At 35.5% G+C, this 22533-nt stretch overlaps 1 protein-coding gene and 1 long non-coding RNA gene across 4 annotated transcripts in view; one reads left to right on the top strand and one right to left on the bottom strand.

The window, feature by feature from the left end:
• The window catches only part of HNRNPR (heterogeneous nuclear ribonucleoprotein R), a 35357-nt gene extending 21371 nt beyond the window's left edge, over nt 1–13986 (top strand). For all 3 annotated transcript variants that reach the window (XM_082612629.1, XM_082612630.1, XM_082612631.1), the window contains 6 exons: nt 887–1063; nt 2644–2779; nt 4215–4420; nt 9261–9410; nt 12448–12569; nt 12706–13986. In XM_082612629.1, the coding sequence (XP_082468755.1) occupies nt 887–1063; nt 2644–2779; nt 4215–4420; nt 9261–9410; nt 12448–12569; nt 12706–13318 (1404 nt within the window). In that variant the 3' untranslated portion in view covers nt 13319–13986. The remainder of the gene's footprint in view (nt 1–886; nt 1064–2643; nt 2780–4214; nt 4421–9260; nt 9411–12447; nt 12570–12705) is intronic.
• Nucleotides 13987–14159: 173 nt separating this feature from the next.
• LOC309799453 lies at nt 14160–19876 on the bottom strand. The gene is made up of 2 exons (XR_014293285.1): nt 18861–19876; nt 14160–18697 (listed from the first exon to the last, which is right to left on the bottom strand). It is a non-coding gene; the product is annotated as an uncharacterized lncRNA (long non-coding RNA).
• Nucleotides 19877–22533: the final 2657 nt, after the last annotated feature.

Below are 22533 nucleotides of genomic sequence, written 5' to 3'. Positions count from 1 at the left end.
TTGATGTAGATGAGTTTCACTAGAAAATTCATCTCATGCAAACACTAATTTACTCTTTAAGACTTTGTGTGTGGATTGCAAATGTTTTAACATAAAAGATTATTTTCAATGTTGTTGACATGGTGGAAATTTGAAGAAAATTGTAGTCTGATATTAAATACTGAGAGGGTTTCTGATTGTTTAATTCTAATTTATCATTCTTATGTAACTTAATCCTGCTTACTATATAATTCTAAATAAGTGCACAAAATCTTCAAATGTTGAAAAAATTTTTTCATGCTTACTTAAAATGTAATATCCTGATAGAGAAAGGGATAGATTGAAGCACTGGAGTTTTGTTTTTTTTTTAAGCCACGCAGCATGTGGGATCTTAGTTCCCTGACCAGGGATTGAACCCGCGCCCCCTGCATTGGAAGGGCCGAGTCTTAACCACTGGACCACCAGGGAAGTCCCAGCACTGGAGTTCTAAGTAGTAAAGAATTTGGAGTTGAGGATAAAATATGAGGAAGACCTCATCAATCTTTTTGTTCAATTATTGTTTTTATAAAAATGCAGAGGTATTTCCATGAAGATTTATACATGCCTTTTATTCTGTTTTTTTGTGAGAAAAAGACAAATTATAAAAATTCAAAATTTAGAGCTGTTACCACAGATTTTGCACACTTTTATTAATCATTTTCCATTTTTCAATATAGAATATTGTTCTATGTTGATGCCCTGTAAGTCATTATAATAAAAACTAAGGTTAGCTTTGCAAGATTCAAATTGTCCCCATTTTTCCTTAACCATCTTTCTGTCCCCACCCCTTAAAAAAAAGGCAACTAGGCTTTGTGGCTCTAAAATCAAATGCTTACATTGGGATTCTAACACAGAGGTTTTATTTCAGGTCTTTGTAGGTAAAATACCAAGAGATTTATATGAGGATGAGTTGGTGCCCCTTTTTGAAAAGGCTGGTCCCATTTGGGATCTACGTCTTATGATGGATCCACTGTCTGGTCAGAACAGAGGGTATGCATTTATCACCTTCTGTGGAAAGGAAGCTGCACAGGAAGCTGTTAAACTGGTATGTGATAAGCAAATGCCCACTGTCTAGCAAGTCATTATTTGAGAGAAATACCTCAGTTGAAAACATTTGCAGTTAACATTGTTTCACTTTCTTTAGTTTTTGCTTTGAAAGTTTTTATATTGACTGAGTTGGTATGTCACCGTTGGCTATTTTTTTCTGATTATAAAAGTAAAAAAGAAATGAAAGTACCCAAGAAATAAGGTATTAGAGAAAGTCTCCCATAATTCTAAGAAGTTATTTATTAGAGTGATTAGTATCTAAAGTTTCATTGAATATTTGGCTTCTGCAGGTCTCTCTTTTGATCTTAGACAAAAATGCCAATTCTTGCTGTTGAACTTTAGGGTAGGATTCTTAAAGTGTGATGAAGTCTGGGATGGGTTCTGGGGAACATAACTGGGCAACAGTGACTTTTAGGACACAATTCAGGAAATGGCTGTGAATCTCTCTTGTTTTTGCCATAGCCTAATCATACAGTTTATTTTCTAAGTATATTCTTGTTCTTTCCTATCTTTTTGTTTCCAAGCCCTCCAGTTCTCTCTGTCTTTAATCTTTCTCTCTTTCTCTACTGTTTTATAACCAATCTAGTAATTTCCTTTCTGTAGGGCCTTTTACCCTTTGTACTTATTCCAGAGTAGTAGTAGTAGTAACAGATATGCCAATTAAGTATATCTTTGTTCCTATTCTGTTAAGATACAACCCTCTCAGTAACCCAGAATAGCAATATCGTTGTTCCTTGGCATATTCTTTTGCCAGACAGCTAAAGGCCTCACTTAGTCTAGTTCTAGCTCTTCTAGAATGGTAATCTCTTTCACCAAGGCTTTTGGTTTTATTAGTTGCCTCAAAATTAGTTCTACTTCTAGCTTGACCCAGATTTTAGTTTTTATTATGGACTTTTCCTTCTAGTTTGTTTATTCAGTACCGAGAAGTTTTCAAAGCTTTATTTCCTTGTTTCTGCCAACATATGGATGATTTTTTTTAATTACATATCTTTTAGTAAACTAATAGGTAAGTAATGTTAAGCCATTAAAAAGCTGAAGTTTATCAAGGAAATCATCACCATAGCCATTTAAATGAAACATTTTTTATTCCTGTCATTTCATATAATTTTATAAGTATTGTGTTCGATATGTAGTTTCAGATGTTGGAATTCTGTGTTTTATGTAAAATGTGAAATTCTAAATTTCTTTACATTGATTAAACATAGCTGGTATTCTTTATATATTGTTATTTTACCTGTGGCTTATCTATATCTAATTTCATCTCCAAGGGCAGATGAATGATCAGTCTCAGGTATTTTTTCTGAAATTCTCTGGGAGAAAATCTTCAGATAGATAATACTGAGATATGAAATCAGATCTTTTTAAAGATAAAGTGAATAGCAGTGAAGGTTAAAACTAAAACGAGAGGCTGTAACAGGTTTAAAAATACACATTTTATGTTACGGCAAGCATGAGGGAACTCAGTGAGTTCATGAGGCAGGGAGTGTTTGACCTTAAATTGTTCAGTTTTTTAGCTTGAGATCAGTTGTTCTGAGTTTGGGGTGGTTGTGGGGTGTCTGGTTCTTTTCTTCCTTTCAGTGTGACAGCTATGAAATTCGCCCTGGTAAACACCTTGGAGTGTGCATTTCTGTGGCAAACAACAGGCTTTTTGTTGGATCAATTCCGAAGAATAAGACTAAAGAAAACATTCTGGAAGAATTCAGTAAAGTCACAGGTAAAACAAAAATGTATTTAGAAATTAGTTTTGGGAAATCTGTGGTACTATTTATAGGTGCAGAAAAATGAGATGTATCTTAATCTAAGAATTCACATGTCTATTCAGTGTCTAAATTGCCTCCTTTCTTCTTTTTAGTGGTTTGGACTAAGCAGCTTCCCTTGTAGCCTCAGTTTCTTGGAATGTCCTCTTTACTTTGCCTTAATTGAACCCTAGCTTTTGACACAGTCTTTGCCCTGTAGCCCTCAAGTGAAGGAAGGCTTTTCCCCCTTGACACTCACTGTGCTTTAGGGCTGAGGGGATGAGAGTTCTTAATCCTCCTTCTTCCTCTTACCTTGTCTAGATCAGATTTTTCTAGATTTCCAATTTTAAATCCATGGAAGTGATTGAAAAGAACATTTTATATCACAGATTTATATACATTTATATATAACTGAAACAAAATTTAACAAAATTATATTTTCGCTTACTGCATATGATTTAGTCTGACATTTCCTATTCCATTTCATTGTTTTAAATGCTAATGGAGATCCACTAATGCTAGCTGCATTTAAAAAAACACTTTTAGACCACTACTTCTCCATCCCATATAAAAACCATTATTTCTTTACATTTTTGTCATCCAGACATATACTACAGATAAACAATCCTTTCTCCCTCCTTCAAGCTGTCACCTGTTGCTCTTCTGGTTTCAGTCTTGGATTAATTGAAGATTTTTTCTGGTTCACAGTCTTTCTCTTCTGCCCGAAATTGACTTACTGTTAGTACGTTTAACATCTATGTGGATGAACCATCCAATGCTGTAACCTCCTAGTTTTATGACTGCCTCATCTCTGGTCCTTCACTTCAGCTCTCCCACATCCAAATCACATTCTGGATCTTGCTGCTGGGAGTAAAATCTAAGCACTCTTAAGGATATGGATGGTATTTAAAAGTAGAGACCACCTAGAAAGAACATATATGGAAAGATGAGGGTACAGAGGTACACCAGTTTTAAGCAGTTACTTTTATTCTTGGTAAAAATAGTAACTTTTAAAAAGTTAGATTCAAGGATGATTTTTGGTCATGATTAGTTGTTGAGTGTTCTCTTGGATTTATATTATAATTTGGTTTTTAAGTTCCTTGGTAGTATTTTCATAAATTTTAAGCTCACGTTATATCAAACACTCTAAAACATTGTTGTATGTCAGAATACAGTAGTTGGACTTGTTTATGGCTGTACCTTCAGGATCCCTAAAATTAAAAGGGAACATAAAATACTATCCCTAGCTCCATATCTAATAATGCTGATTTAATTGTCTACTAGGTAATTAGCAAATCATTTTGAGGCTTCTTCAGTTATTTTTTGCTCTTCGGCAAGTGGATTTAGGTCTGCCTAATCGCTAAATGTGTGGTGGATGCTTTTGGCTTATATATCTGGCTGTTGGTTTAACAGAGGGTTTGGTGGACGTTATTCTCTATCATCAACCCGATGACAAAAAGAAGAATCGGGGGTTCTGCTTCCTTGAGTATGAGGATCACAAGTCAGCAGCACAAGCCAGACGCCGGCTGATGAGTGGAAAAGTAAAAGTATGGGGAAATGTAGTTACAGTTGAATGGGCTGACCCTGTGGAAGAACCAGATCCAGAAGTCATGGCTAAGGTAAATGCAATTGCTTGGGTTGGGGGTGCAGTTGTCATTTAAATTTTGTACTCAGAATAATGCTGGAATATTTCACATTTTACAGTAAATACAAATTGTAGCCCTTGATCTTAACTATTTAGACACCAAATTTAACAGTCTGTCTTGGTATCCAGCAATTTCCATTAACCATTCCTTTTTCTGCAGATTAAATGTGTAAAAGGAACTGAAATGAAATCCCTTCAATTAAGTGTTTGTTTAGTCCTAGGCACTATGAGAGATACAAAGGTAAAAAAGTTAAGAAAAGAAAAAAGACAAGGTCTTACTGAATAAAGAGAGAAGTAATGTTCTGGTGATTATGAGTTATAATCTTCATTGACCATACTATGACTTTTATTACATGGCCATGAATTATATTTTATTGAGATTTATAGTTTACTTTCCTTTTTCTTTTTTTAAAGCTTTTCTTTTTTAATGATCAAGCTCCCTTAGAGTACTGTCTCCATGAAGACAGGCAAAGGGTTATCACGTTCGCTGTTATACAGTAGTGGCAAAATATGCATGGCAAGTCCTGTAGCGGGCCCTCACTTTCCTCCTAAGTCCTGTACTTTCATTGCCAGGATCTTTGCCTGGTAAAGGATGGTTCCAAGAGTTCTGGTTCTTAGGCTTTCCTCTGGGAGACTCCTGGGGTTGAAGGGACACATCTGAAGTTGCATCTCTGCTGCCTTTAGTGAGTTTTCGAGTATTTTGGTGTATGTCTCTTTCCTTTTCGGAGGCAGCAACTCTATGGATGGTGATAAATGAGTGGTTGGATTATTCTGGACTGAGAAGTCTTTTCCTCAGGCTTTTTATTCCAGATTCTGAGGAGACGGTCCTCACTCTTGATTAGTTTGGAGGAGAGCCCTGGTTTATACTAGCATGGTAAAGGTTTTTGTAAGCAGAAGCATTTTTGGATTAAGCAAAGAAGGTTCATTGAGAATGAACTGGAGAGACTCAGATGTGTCTCTCACTCTTTTTCTTATATTCTTTGAGTAGATAGGTGTCAAGGAAAGGGACTGGGAATCTAAAGAGCCCTGCTTTTTAATTTTTATTTATTACTAGCTTGATTTTAATTCCACTTGTTTCTTCTCCTAATACAATTGTGACTTTGAGCAAACTTACTGAATTTGGATGTTATCTATTTTATTGGAGTTGGATAAATCTCTTTACAAGATCTCTTACAACTTTGAATCTACCTTGTAGAAACTGACTGTAGCCTGTATTGCATTTCCTATAAAAACATTTTAAAAATAGCTTATAGATTGAGAGGGGAATAACATCCCCAGAATATCTAAATTATAGCTAGTAATTTGCTTATTTGACCACTTTTCACATACCTCTGCTAACCTTTCAGATTGAAATTCATCCTAAATCTTTTTATAAGATTAGAAAAACCTCATGATTTTATTCTAGTAACTATTCTTCCTGGATCAAAAACAAGTTTCAGAATGAAAAGGAAGCCTCTATAAACTTGAACAATACCGATTTGAATAAACTTGATTGAATAATGCTCCTTCATTGTTTTCTATTCCGGGGTTGGGCAAGGGGGAGTATACCCAATAGTGTAAAGCTTCTGCTGTTGATTCACTGTATCCGTGTTATCATTCATTGAAGATTTTTTTGCCAAGTTGGGTCATTTTTGTAATCAGCCAGAACCAACGAGCCTAAATGTATCTTTCTTTTTTTTTAATTTTAATTTTTATATTGGATTATAGTTTGATTTACAGTGTTATGTTAGTTTCAGGTGTACATAAATATATCTTCCTTAAAGGGACCTTTTTCCTATTGAATGTTTTAAATACAGTTTCAACTAGTAATTTTTATACAGGATGCTTTGCTTTCATCTCAGAAAAGAATAAAAGATCCATGTTGAGTTTTAAAAAAAGGGTAAATAAACCAGTTGGAGGCCTAATATAGAATTAGACTTCAGTATGACAACATTGAGAAAGATAGAGGGTGTAATGATAGAGGTGGAAAACTTTCCTCCCTTGAATTAATGTCTTCTCCCCAAATCCTTTTTACTCAGCTAGCCCTTTATCTGAGGCGACAGTTTGTTCAGTAGGTGTGTTAATTTTTTTTTTTGAATGAGTAATCTATTTCCTTAGTTCACAAATCAAAATTATACATAGAAATTCATCCTAAATCCTAAGTAGGAAGTCCTACTTCCACCTCTAGCCCCATCTACCGTGTCCTCCTTGTCCCTTGTAGACATCCAGTGTTAATGGTCTCTGGTTTGTCCTTTTAGTGCTTCCTTGGACAAACACAGGCAAATATTAGTATATATTCTTTCCTTCCCTACTTCTTACACAAATGGTTACTGGTAGCTGTATTAATGATCTATGTTTGCTTTATTCACTGTCATATTTCATCTCATCTCATATATTTCAGCTCTAAGGAAGTATACCGTTACTTTATGTACCACTAAGAAATTATAAAATGCTGCCAATTAAACTATGACAAGTGCTTATCTGTCACATTGACTGTAAATTGGATCCCTATTTGGAGGTATAAAAATGGGGAAAAAAATCTTAGCAACAGTGTATCCTCGCATTTTTTTCAAAGTAGCTCTTAGAGCTCTTCTTAATTTTTTGACTACATAATTTTCCATTTTGTAGATGTATCATAGTATATTCAACCAGCTGGGCATTGGATGTTTCTAATCTTTTGCTATTATAGTACTCCAATGAGTAAGTTTATATCGTTTCAGTTATTTCAAGTGCAAATATATCTGTAGGATAGATTCTTGAGGATAGAATTGTGGGCCAAAGGGTAAATGCATCTGTAATTATTAAGATATTGACCATATTCTCTGTAGGAGGTGTACTTGTATTCTGCTCCCCACCAGCAGAATACAACAGGCTGATGTTCCTCATCCTTGTCAAAAGAGGATAGGATCAAACTTCTGGGTTTTGCCAAATCTCATAACAAATGGTACCTCAAAGCTGTTATGAGTTGCTTCTCTTTACTATGCATGCGTGAGTTTACGTTTTTTATACATTTAAGGACCATGTGTGTTTCTTTGTATGAACCATGTATTTATGAATTTTGCCTATCTTTCCATTCATTTTGTTTTTCTGTTGACCTTTTTCTTATTTTCTGGAGCTCTGATATGAAAGAGATTAACTCTTTGTGATATAAGTTGTTTTTTGACTTTGCTTATGGTATTTTTCTACTGTGTAGAAGTCGTTTCTTTTCAGTAGTTGAATTTTTCAGTCCTTCGTAGTTTATAGATTTTAAGTCACAAAGCCTTCTCCAAGTGCAGTGTTACATAAAGGAATTGCCTTTATTTTCTTCTAATGCTTTCAGCATCCCCCCCTTTAAAATTTTTTATCTATTTGGACTTTATCCCCATGTATAGTGTGAGGTATGGATCCAATTTTCATCTTTATTCAGATTAACACTACACTGATTAAATGATTTAAGCATTGAATTGATAGAGTTTGTTATGTCTAGTCTCTAAATTTTGTTCTTATTTTTTTCCTGGCTCTTCCTGCTTGTTTATTTTTTCATATGAACTTTAGAATCAGCACATCCAGTTCTGAGGGGTAAAAACAAAAACTTGTTGTTTTAGGGGGACTTAGGGACCATATTAAATTTGTAAATTAACGTAGTAATATATTTTGGTTCCTTGAAGGTCCTGTTCACAGTATTAGTTACTTTTAATGACATGGCAGGAGAAGGAACTGACAATTTATATAAATTGTTAACTAACAGAATCGTTTTCTTGGTACTTTTCATACTTTCTATCATAGCACTTTTTTTTTTTATTGAAGTATAGTTGATTTACAATGTTTTGCCAGTCTCTGCTGTACAGCAGAGTGACTCGGTTATACACATATATACAATTTTTTAAATATTCTTTTGTATTATGGTTTATCACAGGATATTGAATATAGTTCCCTGTGCTATACAGTAGGACCTTGTTTATCCATTCTAAATATAATAGTTTGCATCCACCAACCCCAAACTCCCAGTCCATCCCTTCCCCCCCGCCCCCCGTCCCCAGCCCTTGGCAACCACAAGTCTGTTCTTCACGTCTATATCACAGCACTTTTTTTTTTAACACTTCCATAAATTGCCATTTATTTTCTTTATAATCTTAGCATTTTAGTAGATTTACAATACTGCATTTTTTAACAGTTTTGTATACTTTCTTTTTTTTAGCATTAATCTGTATACCATTTACTTTACTGAAAGTAGTATACAGAAATACAGTAGCACAGTATCGTTAGCCTCCAAGTTACAATATACTTCTTTTTTTTCACACACAGACACACACACACACACACTGTATTTTATTTTTACAAGAGATAAATAAACTGACACCAAGCACTGTAAATGGATGATCACAACAAAAGCAACAATGATTGCAATTACCAAACACGAAACACACTCATACTGTGTCATAATATTGACATTCAGTCCAGTAATCCTCCACTGTAACAGCTCCTTTACTTTGCAGTGAAAATTGATTTGTATATTTTTTGCCCCTGAGTCCTTGTGGGATTTTTTTTTTTAATCAAACAGAAAGTCACAAAAATTATAATCATCCTCATCAGTTCGCTCAGTCCCATGTAATTAATTTTTTTTCATCTTGATCTTTTGTTAACACTTTTATGAATTCATCAGTTTTCCATTAGAGTTCTGAAAATGCTTATTTATTCAGTTCAGCAGTATAGTCAGTTACCAGATCACAGCACTTTAAACACTTAATGTTTTAGAGAAGAAAAGCCTATGCCATGAAGATAAGAAGAAATACTTTAATATAGGACTTCAGCTAAAATTAAGTAGCCAATGCCAATTTGTATATTTGTTATATTAGGTGAAAGTTTTATTTGTGAGAAACTTGGCTACTACAGTGACAGAAGAAATATTGGAAAAGTCGTTTTCTGAATTCGGAAAACTTGAAAGAGTGAAGAAGTTGAAAGATTATGCGTTTGTTCATTTCGAAGACAGAGGAGCAGCTGTTAAGGTAGAAAATTTATAATTTTGTTTTTTGATACTTGAACTTTGTTGAAACTTGCTAAACACATAAAGTGACTTTAAAAGCAAATAAAATTGTTTTCAGCTTTTACCGAACTCTGGAACTTTCTTTTAATAATCTCTGTGAAGTGGTAGTAGTATAACAGGTAAGACTCCATATTTCAAAGCCTGATTATTACTAACTGGGTTTGTGATCTCAGGCAAGTTATTTTTAATCTCTGTATTATTTTTGTAAGCCTAAGGTTTGATAGCATGATACCTTGAAAATGTTACAAGGAACAGTAATTAGCTGGTGTAAATACTAAAATGGTAATGAGTGTATCGTAACTACTTTGTTTACCTTGGTTTGTGGACCTGTGGAACTGAGCGGTGTACATGGGTTCATACCTAGTACAACACATTTAATTCAGTAGCTGTGCTCTGAGGGAATGGTTAGTTCTTCATAGTTTTGCCTTTCTTTAGTCATTTTAGAATCCTCATAGTATTGACTGTGTTTTGCCAGTTTCAGTAGTTGTTAGAAATATTTCTTGCATGGAATAGTTAATTTATTTGTTGATGATAGTATTGGAAAAAAAAGTCTTTTCATACGGTGTCTAGAACATATAACCCGAATACTCTGCTGCTTTCTGATGATAATGGATCAGCACCATCCTTAGTGGGTGAAATTTCAGGTTTCTTCCTCTTGTTCCTCTCTCCTTTCTGGGGGAAGGTGGGGGAGGGGTAGAGGGGAGGGGGATGACAAAACAAAAGACAAGACAAAATAAAAGCTTTTTTATGTAATTGGGGAGATAGATCCGAAATCCTTGGTGACTCAGGCCTGGTTCTTTTTCTACATGTTCTGTCGGTTAAAGTGATGCCATCTCTAATATGAGCAGTTTTTGTTTCCTGCTCAGAGTACTGCTTTAAAATGTGCTTTGTAGAATCTTTGACTAGTTAGAATTTATTGGTTTGCTTTTTTTTTTTTTTTTTTTTTTTTTTTGCGGTATGCGGGCCTCTCACTGTTGTGGCCTCCCCCGTTGCGGAGCACAGGCTCCGGATGCGCAGGCCCAGCGGCCATGGCTCACGGGCCCAGCCGCTCCGCGGCATATGGGATCCTCCCAGACCGGGGCACGAACCCGTATCCCCTGCATCGGCAGGCGGACTCTCAACCACTGCGCCACCAGGGAGGCCCTATTGGTTTGCTTTTTGATGGAAGCTAACTAGTGAGACAATATTGCTTATAAAATTCACAGCTTATTACAGAATTTAATGCGTGGCTTCTGAATTGCCAGTGGTACGAAGGACAGTTAACTAATACATTTATACCTTCTAAATATTCCTTTTGAATCAGTTGGTATTAAATAACTGGTTGTTCGTAATTTAAAATAACTTTCAAGGGTGGTTTGCCAAAGAAGTCTCTGAAATTACAAGATTTCTAGCTCAGTAACTGGAAATCAGAGGATGGCCAGAGGGGATAGTAGACAGATGCTCCATTCTTTTGTTTATACCAGGAAGCTTTTATAGACTCATTTAGTTGCTTTAGTTGAAGCAGCCAAAAGCTAAGGTGTGGTAAAGGGGAAAAACTAGTTAGAGGAAGATACTGATTTAATCTTTGTCTAGATACTTGTAAAGCACTAAACGTTCTTTATGGATAGAGCATTTTATTATGTATATCCAGAGAGGAAAAGGTTGTATAGGGAACAGAAAAGCTGTGGTGAGGAGGTGATACTTTGTTACTGAGTTACCTGAACCCTGAACCCTATGGCAGAGGCTATTAGGTGGAACTACATAAATAAAAAACTAGAGCCTAGAATACTTTTGATTACTGCTTTCCAGGTGAGTACTTGAATCTTCATTAGTTCAGACCTTTGCTAGGCTTTGTGCTTTTAACTATTCAGGCAAAGTATGTTCCAGGTTAAGCATTGTGGGGGGGTGGGGACCTAGGCTTTTTTTGGTCAGTATCTTATTGAATTTCACTGATAACCTCATTTATGTTTCAAATCCTTAAAATTTTTATAGAACAACAGTTTAAGACCTACATGTTGAATGCCACATGTTTGTTTAAAAATTTGAATCCTGAAAAGTTTGTTACTACTGGCACTTTTTCCAGACGTGAATTTGCGGCTTTGGTTTGGCTAAGCTTGGAAGTTATTTGGAATTAAGTTTTTGGATTTAAGTAGCAGCAACAGGCAGCTCTCTGGCAATCTTTCATCTTTTTCTTTATTTTTATTTTATTTATTCATTGATTTAATTTTTGGCTGCATTGGGTCTTCGCTGCATGCAGGTTTTCTCTGGTTGCTGAGAGTGGGGGCTACTCTTCGTTGTGGTGCACGGGCTTCTCATTGTGGTGGCTTCTCTTGTTGCGGAGCACAGGCTCTAGGCGCGTGGGCTTCAGTAGTTGGGGCACACAGGCTTCAGTAGTTGGGGCTCGCGGGCTCTAGAGCGCAGGCTCAGTAGCTGTGGTGCACGGGCTTAGTTGCTTCGCGGCATGTGGGATCTTCCCTGACCAGGGCTTGAACCCATGTGCCCTGCATTGGCAGGCGGATTCTTAACCACTGCGCCACCAGGGAAGCCCCAATCTTTTATCTTTTTTTTTTTTTTTTTTTTTTTGCGGTACGTGGGCCTCTCACCGTTGTGGCCTCTCCCTTTGCGGAGCACAGGCTCCGGACGCGCAGGCTCAGCGGCCATGGCTCAGGGGCCCAGCTGCTCCGCGGCATGTGGGATCTTCCCGGACCAGGGCACGAACCCGTGTCCCCTGCATCAGCAGGCGGACTCTCAACCACTGCGCCACCAGGGAAGCCCTATCTTTTTAAGTATAATGGTAGGACATCAGTTTTGTTCTCAACATAATTTACACATAAGAAAGTAAGATTGAGGGGAACAAGTACTTTCTTTGTGTATTTTTTTAACTTGGTGGGTATATTCATCTTGCAAATTAAAATAGTTGTGAAGTAAATTGCTTATCAAGTGTATTAATGGCACAGGTATGTTTGTTATGTTTAAAGTACTGTTATGTGTAAAGTAAATTTTTTCCTAATTTTGTATAGGCCATGGATGAAATGAATGGCAAAGAAATAGAAGGGGAAGAAATTGAAATAGTTCTAGCCAAGCCACCAGACAAGAAAAGGAAAGAGCGCCAAGCTGCTAGACAGGCCTCCAGAAGCACTGCGTGAGTCTACATTTTAGTAAATACATCTTTGAACAGAGAATAAGTTGATAACAGAGATCAGGTAATTTAAAAAGTCAGGAAGAGTCTTGAAGCAAACTAATTTATTTTTTCTTTTCTCCCTTCCCTCCGTTGCTAGGTATGAAGATTATTACTATCACCCTCCTCCTCGTATGCCACCTCCAATTAGAGGTCGGGGTCGTGGTGGGGGGAGAGGTGGATATGGCTACCCTCCAGATTACTATGGCTATGAAGATTACTATGATGATTACTATGGTTATGATTATCACGACTATCGTGGAGGCTATGAAGATCCCTACTACGGCTATGATGATGGCTATGCAGTAAGAGGAAGAGGAGGAGGAAGGGGAGGGCGAGGTGCTCCACCACCACCAAGGGGGCGGGGAGCACCACCTCCAAGAGGTAGAGCTGGCTATTCACAAAGGGGGGCACCTTTGGGACCACCAAGAGGCTCTAGGGGTGGCAGAGGGGGTCCTGCACAACAGCAGAGAGGCCGTGGTTCCCGTGGATCTCGGGGCAACCGTGGGGGCAATGTAGGAGGCAAGAGAAAGGCAGATGGGTACAACCAACCTGATTCCAAGCGCCGTCAGACCAACAACCAACAGAACTGGGGTTCCCAGCCCATCGCTCAACAGCCGCTTCAGCAAGGTGGTGACTATTCTGGTAACTATGGTTACAATAATGACAACCAGGAATTTTATCAGGATACTTATGGGCAACAGTGGAAATAGACAAGTGAGGGCTTGAAAATGATACTGGCAAGATACGATTGGCTCTAGATCTACATCCTTCAAAAAAAAAATTGGCTTATCTGTTTCATCTTTAAGTAGCAATTTGCTGCCATTTGTATTGGGCTGAAGAAATCACTATTGTGTATATACTCAAGTCTTTTTATTTTTTCCTCTTTTCATAAATGCTCTTGGACATTATTGGGCTTGCAGAGTTCCCTTATTCTGGGAGTTACAATGCTTTTATCCTTTCAGGCTTCATTTTAGCTTCAAAACAAGCTGAGCACACTGTTAAATCATGATTTTGCAGAACCTTTGATTTTGGACAGCTTCATTTTTTGGATTTGGGATAGATTACCTAGCAGTATGGAGTATGCTGTAAATAAAAATACAAGCTAGTGCTTTGTCTTAGTAGTTTTAAGAAATTAAAGCAAACAAATTTAAGTTTTCTTGTATTGAAAATAACCTATGATTGTATGTTTTGCATTCCTAGAAGTAGGTCAACTGTGTTTTTAAATTGTTATAACTTCACACCTTTTTGAAATCTGCCCTACAAAATTTGTTTGGCTTAAACGTCAAAGCCGTGACAATTTGTTCTTTGATGTGATTGTATTTCCAATTTCTTGTTCATGTAAGATTTCAATAAAACTCAAAAATCTATTCAAAACATTACCTATTTCAAATTCAATTGTGTCCTAAAACATTATTTTATTCGTAATCCTTGCAAGGAATATTGTTTTCAAACTATAACTGCCTATGTGAGTGATCAAATTCATGCAAAATTTCTCGTCTATTCCAGTATGTATCGTGGATATCAGACTGAGAATTAGACTAAATTCTAGTATTTATTCCAAATAGCACTGCACCTGATTGATGTTCTCTCATAGTCTTTTCTAATTTGGCAATTTTATCCTTTATTTTTATTAAAAACAGGTTCAAAGGCTTTTGAACATTCTTGCAGGCATTGGATAATTTGCGTTAAATAAAATGGGGTTGGGGAAGCAGACTGCAATTTATTTTGACCCACATTCTTTCTATAAAGGATAATTTGTTGTCTGAAGACCTTAATTGCTGGAGTGAATGTACATAACAGGAAAAGATGTTAGTACTGTGGCGTCAATTGCTCTGCGGACTAAACTTCATGTAAACTTTTATACATGATTGTGACTACCACTTCAGTTACTGGTTTAGGAGTATAATTTCCTATTGCTATGTAAATTTCCTCTGAGAAACACTCATGCCTTATTAAGAGAGGCTTAAAAATATCCAGTAGTCCTACTTCTGACTTACTGTTAATACCTCTTATTTTAATTTTTTTTACTACTCGAATGGCTAAAGTTTTGTTGGCCAAGTCATAGCATCTATTTCCATTTCCTTTAGAAATTCTGATTTATTGTAAGTACTTTTTTTTGCTTGAGAATAAAAGGAACAAAAGAATCTGACCCTAACGGTGCAGAAAACTCTTATCACTTTCAAATTACCAATAAAATTTTCCCTTCTATTCTATTCTTAGGTGAATCTAAAATGTTTTTAAATTATAAAAAATAAGCCATTGGAGAATAATTAAAATGGGCACACCTTTATTTTGTGTTTTGTTCTTGTTTGGTGTCTTTTATGACAGGAGAATTAGATTTCAAACTTATAAGCCACTTAATTCCTTGTGAGCTCAGGTAGATCATATTTTGGGTTTCATGGCTTCTCTTTTGACTTGGAGGAGGAAAACGAATATTTGCTGATGAAAGTCAATATATCTGATTTCTCTTTAAAAGTACACTTATTACATAGTACAGTAAGTTAACAGACCTTGTTAATATTCCTTTTATGTTTTAGAAGCTAATAAAGGAATTATATGTAATTGCTGTGTATAGTAGTGTCAAGTTAACATGGGTATCTATTTGATGAAGCTTAGATCTGGTTGTTTTTCTTATGCCCATGTATGCAAGTAAAGACACCAAACATTCTTTAAATTCTGCCTTTAAACTTTGAAAGTACAATTTGAAGCTATAACTATAAATCTAAATTAGACTTAAGTAAAACCTTGATTTTTCTTGGAAAGAAGAGAGGATCTAGAAATAAAATTTGAATTGTTTGTATTTCTTACAACTTAGATGTTGCCAGCTACAAAGTTCTTAGGAACAAAATTAGGAATGGGAATAGAAGTGATTCTGAAAAAGTAATTTATGTGCTTCCCCCGCCCATCCTAAAATATAAACCCTAGCAAGAACATAAGAATCAAACCTAGGTTCCATGTCAAAATCCTTTTCTTTAATTACAAATTATATTTCGCTCTCACCAATTAAAAATATATCTATAGAGGTGTCCCTCTAATATTGCCTTATAGGTTTTTTAACAGACAGACAAAACTTTATAAGCATTAAATCTCACCCTATAGAGCTTTTCCCTTGTTGATGTCTTCTTGTAAGCTATTCCGAGAAAATAGCTTCAGAGCTTAAATTTTCACAGAAGTAAATTTAACAATCAAAGTAATATACAAACCTGAAAAATGTCCGTTGAGGAGATTTTTATTCTAGATTTGCATGAGATTTTTTCTTAAATAGGCACAAATTATAAGTTCTGGGAAATCTGATTTCCGACTCTCCTGCCATCTTTTTTGTTCCCCAACCTAATTCATTTGGTTTTATTTCTGAGCCTGCTACAGTAACGTGTGTGTTGGGAAAGATTTTTACTTTATATTGAGGATGACCTCTTCTTTGTAGGTACCCTCCTGAGATTGACATATATATATACCCCCTCCCCATAATGAAATACTAATTTTTATTTGATCACTCATTTATAGCAGTTGCTTAAATGTATGTATTCATATGATGGTGTTTTAATTTTTTAAAAGCAAAAAAGTTCTAATAAGTAGCCAGATTTTTAATAATTCCAAGTTTATTTGATCAATTCATGTGGAAATTGAGGTACTATGGTTCTGTAGGTAGTTTTTTTAAACGAGTTCAGCATAATTGTTTTTCAGTTATTCTAGTTACTGGGGTTATTCTGCATAAGAAAGCCCAATGCTTTCTGTTAGTAGATAATTTTTCTCTCATTTGACTTTGAAATGTGATTGAGGAGTTGAACCCTCTTTTTAAAAAGGTCAGCATGCATCGAAATAAATTATATATATTAAATTCCAGAAGAGAAGGGATGTAAAATTCCATTCCTAGCATAAAGCCATATAATATTCTTGAAACTCATTGCATCATTTGCCTCCTGCCCATTTGGATAATCATACCTACGTTTTATTAATTGTGTATTATTTGTAAAACCAAACCCTTCCAGTAAATACTTGCTATAAGGCTATCACTTATCAATTAAAAAGACTTCTGAAGATGTTAAAGTTCACCATTTTTATTTTTCCAAAGAGAATTTTATTATATTGAACTATCCAGTATTCTTAAAACCAACCAAAGTATATAGAAGAATTGTTAATGTTATTGTTGTACTTTATTATGTGAAGCCACTTAAGTGAGCAGCTAAGAAAAAGCCTTATAGAAAGAGTGCACTGGATTTATAAGTGTGTTTATGTTTCTCTGAGAATGGGAGCTTCTGTTAACTTAGTTGTTCTAAGACAGTGGATTGGGTGACTGACTAGAGAATCCAGAATGACAAATCCATTGACCAGGCATGTTTACTTTTGCATTAGAAGTTTGTTGATTAGTTTTTATTTTTGAAATGCAAACACTAAACTTTAAAAATATTGCATATTTAATGTATTGGTCAGTAATTTAATATAAATATTTAATTGGAAGTGATCATTATTAATCTTTCTAGGAAAGTTTTTTTTCCTTTTAAATATATATACATATATACTTTTTATTTAGAGGTTACCAGAAGCTCTGGGTTTTTTGTTTTGTTTCTGTTTTTTAATCATTTTCAGATGTTATCCAGAAATCTGCAAGTGTACTTTTCCTGTTTTAACTCCTTCCTTTTATCACCTGACTATCAGGGAAGCGAGGTTGAGGCTGCCCTGACCTGACATGTCATGATGTCGACTTGCTAGGTGGGGTTCGCTGGGGACGATAACCAGTGGAATTATTGGTAAGAACTTTTTTTTTCCTATTTTTTTTTTTTTTTTTTTTTTGTCAGTAGTGGGTCATTAAGTTTGGGAGAATGCCCATATTCTGTAAGTGGGCACTTATGTCAGCTTTGTAGAAAAATAAGACTTTAATATTAGGTAATTCGGTTCTTAATAGGAACATATAATAAGTACTTCATACTCTTTATTCTCAAATTTGTAGATTAGCAGGAAAGGCCTGCAAGTATGAAGTAATGAAATATTCAGGGTATATTTTAAGTGGTCAAGATAGACTCTAAATAAATCTCTTGGAGAAACAGTAAATTTGCTTTATTTTATGTGATTTCAATCCGTCTAATATTTTCCTTATATTTACATTTTTATGGGGTAGATGAGCATATAATGCATCTTTAAAAATATTTATTGCACACGAATGTTAGTAAAAAAAAATAGGAAGGTGAGGCTTCCCTGGTGGCGCAGTGGTTGAGAGTCCGCCTGCCGATGCAGGCCTGGGACGCAGGTTCGTGCCCTGGTCCGTGAGGATCCCACGTGCTGCGGAGTGGCTGGGCCCGTGGGCCATGGCCGCCGAGCCTGTGCGTCCAGAGCCTGTGCTCCGCAACGGGAGAGGCCACGGCAGTGAGAGGCCCGCGTACCGCAAAAATAAATAAATAAATAGATAGATAGATAGATAGGAAGGTGTTAATAGAATGGAAGGTTTAAACACTAGGGTAAATTATTTTTTAAAGTCCTCCAAAAGAGATACTAACGTTATAAAATGAAATTTAAAAGTTTTAGCAATTTGACAAACAAGAGTGGGCTCAATTTAAAAGTTCATTGATATGATGACTTTAGGTCAAGAGGAAATAACGTAATTGAAATATTAGGACCTTGAATATAGCAGTAACACAAATCTATCAACTTGTGTTTCGTCTGAAACCCAGGACAGCTGATGGGATTAGTAGATATTGATAGAATTAGAGTCAATTTTTAGGTCATCACTGAAGAGCAAAATTTCATACTCAGGGGATTCTATGATGGTAAAGTATAAATTGAGGAAATTAAATAATAATTAGGCATTTCTGACTATTTACCACATAAAAAGTAATTGTAGTATAACATAAGCACTGGTTAAAAGTAATTATGAATTTTCATGCCTAGAACCTCCTCAGTATTCTTATGCCTTCTTTGTTGGTTGGGCATATCAGTCTAGGGAGAATCTCCTAGGTATTAATGGGCTAGTCAGTGTCATGAATGTAAACCTTTATCTGTAAGCTTGCTATAGAGTAGCTGTATATTACTACAATGAAATTATACTTTAAGAACTGCAGTGATTGTATCATTGTGTTAAAGTACTTGTTTCTCTTCTGACACATTTTATGCATGTATCAGTGATAGAAATGATTGGGGTGTCGAACTTTTAGATTGCACTTAATACCATGTTATCCTAGGGAAGTTTTATAATTAGCAATAGGAACACTCAAGTAGTGCTGAGGGGTTCATATAACTTAAGGAAAATGCAGTGCAAACTTGCTGGCTTTTATACACTAACAATAAAATACATTTCATGGGACCAAAAAAGAAGGAAGCATATGGGGGAAAACTTGAATTCCTCAAATATAAAAAAGGGCTTTCATTTTCTGTAGTAACTTTGTCAGGATCCCATGAACATTGCGTATCTTGATGTCTCATTTATGATGGTTGGACAAAGGGGACTTCTCTAGCCTGTTCAGTAACACAGATAGAATTGTACTTTAATGAGTCTTATTATGATGTTTAGTACTGTTATAAGGCTATTTCTATAATTGAGCTGAAAGCTCCTGCAAACATTACATTGCTGATACGCATACAGTAACATGAGAATATTAAAATAGGAACATTTGCAAGACAATTTAATCAGCAGTTTAATAAAAATTAATGCTTTTGGTACAGTGTTGAGGTACCATAACTGTGTTGGAATATTTGTACAATGTTAAATACTTTTAATAAAATCTAACATGTTCAAAGTGTTGTGTTGGTGATTTTGGGTGGGGTGTGATGGGTTCAACTGTGCAAAAAAGATTCAGTAGTACTGTAATTGAGACTTCTGTAGTCCAATGGAGTTCTGTTCCTCAAATTTAGTACTAGATATTGGGCACCTGTTCAAGTGAGGGTAGTGAAGGAGTGGGATAGTGAAAATAAAAGTACCGAATGAACTCTAGTGGGTTTATTAGAGTATCAGGAAGTAGCTTTACTGGGGTTAGAACTGGGTCTACAGGTGTCAGATGGGATTGTTGTCTTTGGCATAATAGGCTACTTATAAAGCTTCTCTGATGAAATTGTGGCATATCCACGTTGGAAATGATCCTAGAAAACATAAGAGTTGGGCAAAGGGAAACACTTGTACAGTGCTTTCAGTAGGCATTTTATTCTCCCAGTGTCCTTGACCCCTTGACATGACATTTCAGCAAGTGAAGGAGAAGTGAGGGAATATTTGAGGAAGGCTATGTTGGAAGATGTAGGTGCATCACTGGTAAATATCTCCAGTGTGTAAGAAATACCATATAGAGGGCTCTCTGTTTCATACTGATCCCATTGTCTTAAAGATAGCCCTAATCTAGTAGTAGTTCTTGTGACTTCTTTTCCTTGAAGGTGTACTTAGTTCCTTACCAGTCAAAAAGGTAGAAGCTCTGCAACTCAGAATGGAAATTTACTGGAAGTACTGTGCTCATTCCTCTGAATACTGTACCATTAATAACAATAAGGATTTAGGAGGAAAGTGACCTAATGATTTGTAAATAAATCGAGTAAGAAACCATTCAGAAGGAGTAGTAATACATTCTGCCTTGTCTCTTTTAAATGAAGACTGTTAAGTAAATGTGAGCTATGGGGAAGAAAAAGTGTACCCTATTGTTTGAGAAAGACAAAATTCTTTGGTCAATATTTTCCAGAAAGAGTTTACTGTTTTTATTTTCCTTTTCCCCCAAATCAAGAGGTCACTCAGTAAGGAATGTTCTGACAGCAAAAGTATCTAAACTTGGACAACTTTAGGAGTTGGCAGAGCTGGGGATGGGGGCGGATTGGGGCAGGGGTGGTGCAGCTCACTGGTTTATGGTGTATGTTTTCCAAAAATAGAAGGAGGTTGATTTTTGATGATCATTTTAGGCTTAGGCTCTATTGGTGTCTTTTGGCTCTACCTAAAGCCCTAAATTTATTTATTTTTAGAAATAAGATTTTATAAAGTATTTTCCCTATGGAGTATATTTTATTCACATAGGGGAATATCTTCCTATTGCTATGAACTGTTTATTTAGACTTGAAATCTGTGACTGAAATCACAATCATGTACAGACATTTCCTCAAAAAACTAATAAGCAGGAGTAGTGTTTTATTCACCTGTTTACTTAAAATTCCCTAAGGGTGACTTTAGGCCTAGCTGTCCATTTATTAAGAGGACAGGAGGTTAAATTAGTCATAAAGTTGTACAACTTAGTCATGCCTTTTAAAATAATGTGAGGTTTGATCACTTAAAAGTTTTTTCCCACGGGGTTAAAGGTGAAGACCAATATTGTTAAGTATAGTAACATTGGTGAAAAAGGAGCTCAGCCTCAGTTTTCAAACATGTAAAGGGGAAGATATTTCCTTAAATATGAAAATATTGCATAATTAGAGATCTCATGTACTATATTGAGCACTTTTTAATAGAATCTGGAGACAGAGACATCTATACAGGTGGTTCTTGGGGTGTTAGTTTCAAGCTTCCGCCAGGAATCCTTTAAATCTGCAAATTTCAGTTGCCTGGGTTTTTAAGTAGATTAAGCAGAGGTTAGTATATTCTAAAAGGCCATTACTGTTTATCAGCTAAATCACTATTTTGAAATTTTGTGGGAAAAAAAGTGAAAAATATCATCAAGACAAATCTTGTTTTTATTTGAACCTATTGATTATAATGGTATGTGTTTATATATTTTGTTATTGTTCAAGTACCTCAGCTGCTTTGGTCAGAACGACTTGGGCATACTTCTGGCAAGTTAGGTACAACTAAATATCTTGGTTAGATGGTACATGTTTAGCATTGGCTTATCATATTGAAACTTTCTTTCCATGCTTCCTGTTAAGAAGTATAACCTTATCAGATTAATAATATTTAAGTATCATCTATGTAGAGTTGGTGTGGAAAACAGTTTGATCTATTTAAGTATAACCAACAATAAATATTGTTATTGAATGTCTTTTTAAATCCTGAAGAGTAATGTAAGTATGCTTGTTAGTTGTAATGTCATTTTTATTTGACTTTTCAAAGGTGGGAAAAAGATAAATGAGACCGTTTGTTGCATTTATCAAAATAATTTTGCAAGAACTTCTGGTGATTATTTTAACTTTTTAGTTAAACTGTTTAGGTCACAGTTCACCATTCAACAGTGTTTCTCAAACTTTAATGTGGATGGGAATCCCTGGGGATTTTTAAAAAATGCAGATTCTGATTCAATAATTTGAGACGGAGCAAGAATCTTCACTTCTAATGTGCTCGTAGGTGATGTCAGTGTCCCTAATTACACTTTGAATAAATAGCATGGTCATAGATTATATCACATTTGGGGGGTTTTTAGAGAGTAGACCTTAGTAGAAAAGATACCAACAACAGATGTTTACAGTGGTTTGTAGGATGGTTGGTCTAGGTGGATCTAGTTGGAGATTAAATGGCCACCACAAATGTTAATTGTGTTTAGATCCTAAGGAAAGGTTAAGAGCATAATCTGCAAGAAAATGAAATGAGTTTTGAAAATCAGGCGTTAATAGTTTTAGGGAACTGATGGAAAATAAGAAGGAAAAAGCAAAAAAGACTAGGTGGCTGAGGAAGTGTCATGGCATGTTTATTTAGGAATTACATCAGAGAGCAGATACAAAAAGTCATAGAAGATAAAATAAAAATAACTTCTGACAGCTCAGAAAGGAAAGGCTAATAGGTAACAAAAAATAGCCATGTGGTATTATTTTTCTTGAAATGTCTGAGTTTAAAAAAAAAAGTTAACATTCATTAATCAGATCAAAGTAAGCCTTTGGTGGTGAAAAATTAAAGCAGATTAAGGAAGAAAATCATTAAAGATGACTTTAAAAATAATTTTTATGGATTAAGGTCAACAGATGGGAAATGTAAAGAATAGAAATGGCAGGTATCCATACCAAAAACGGTATCCATTTTTATACAAAGAGGGACTAGGAT

This window comes from Mesoplodon mirus (assembly GCF_964341445.2).
Source record: "Mesoplodon mirus genome assembly, chromosome: 3".
Taxonomy (NCBI): Eukaryota; Metazoa; Chordata; class Mammalia; order Artiodactyla; family Ziphiidae; genus Mesoplodon; species Mesoplodon mirus.
This window is presented reverse-complemented; position numbering and strand designations above follow the sequence as displayed.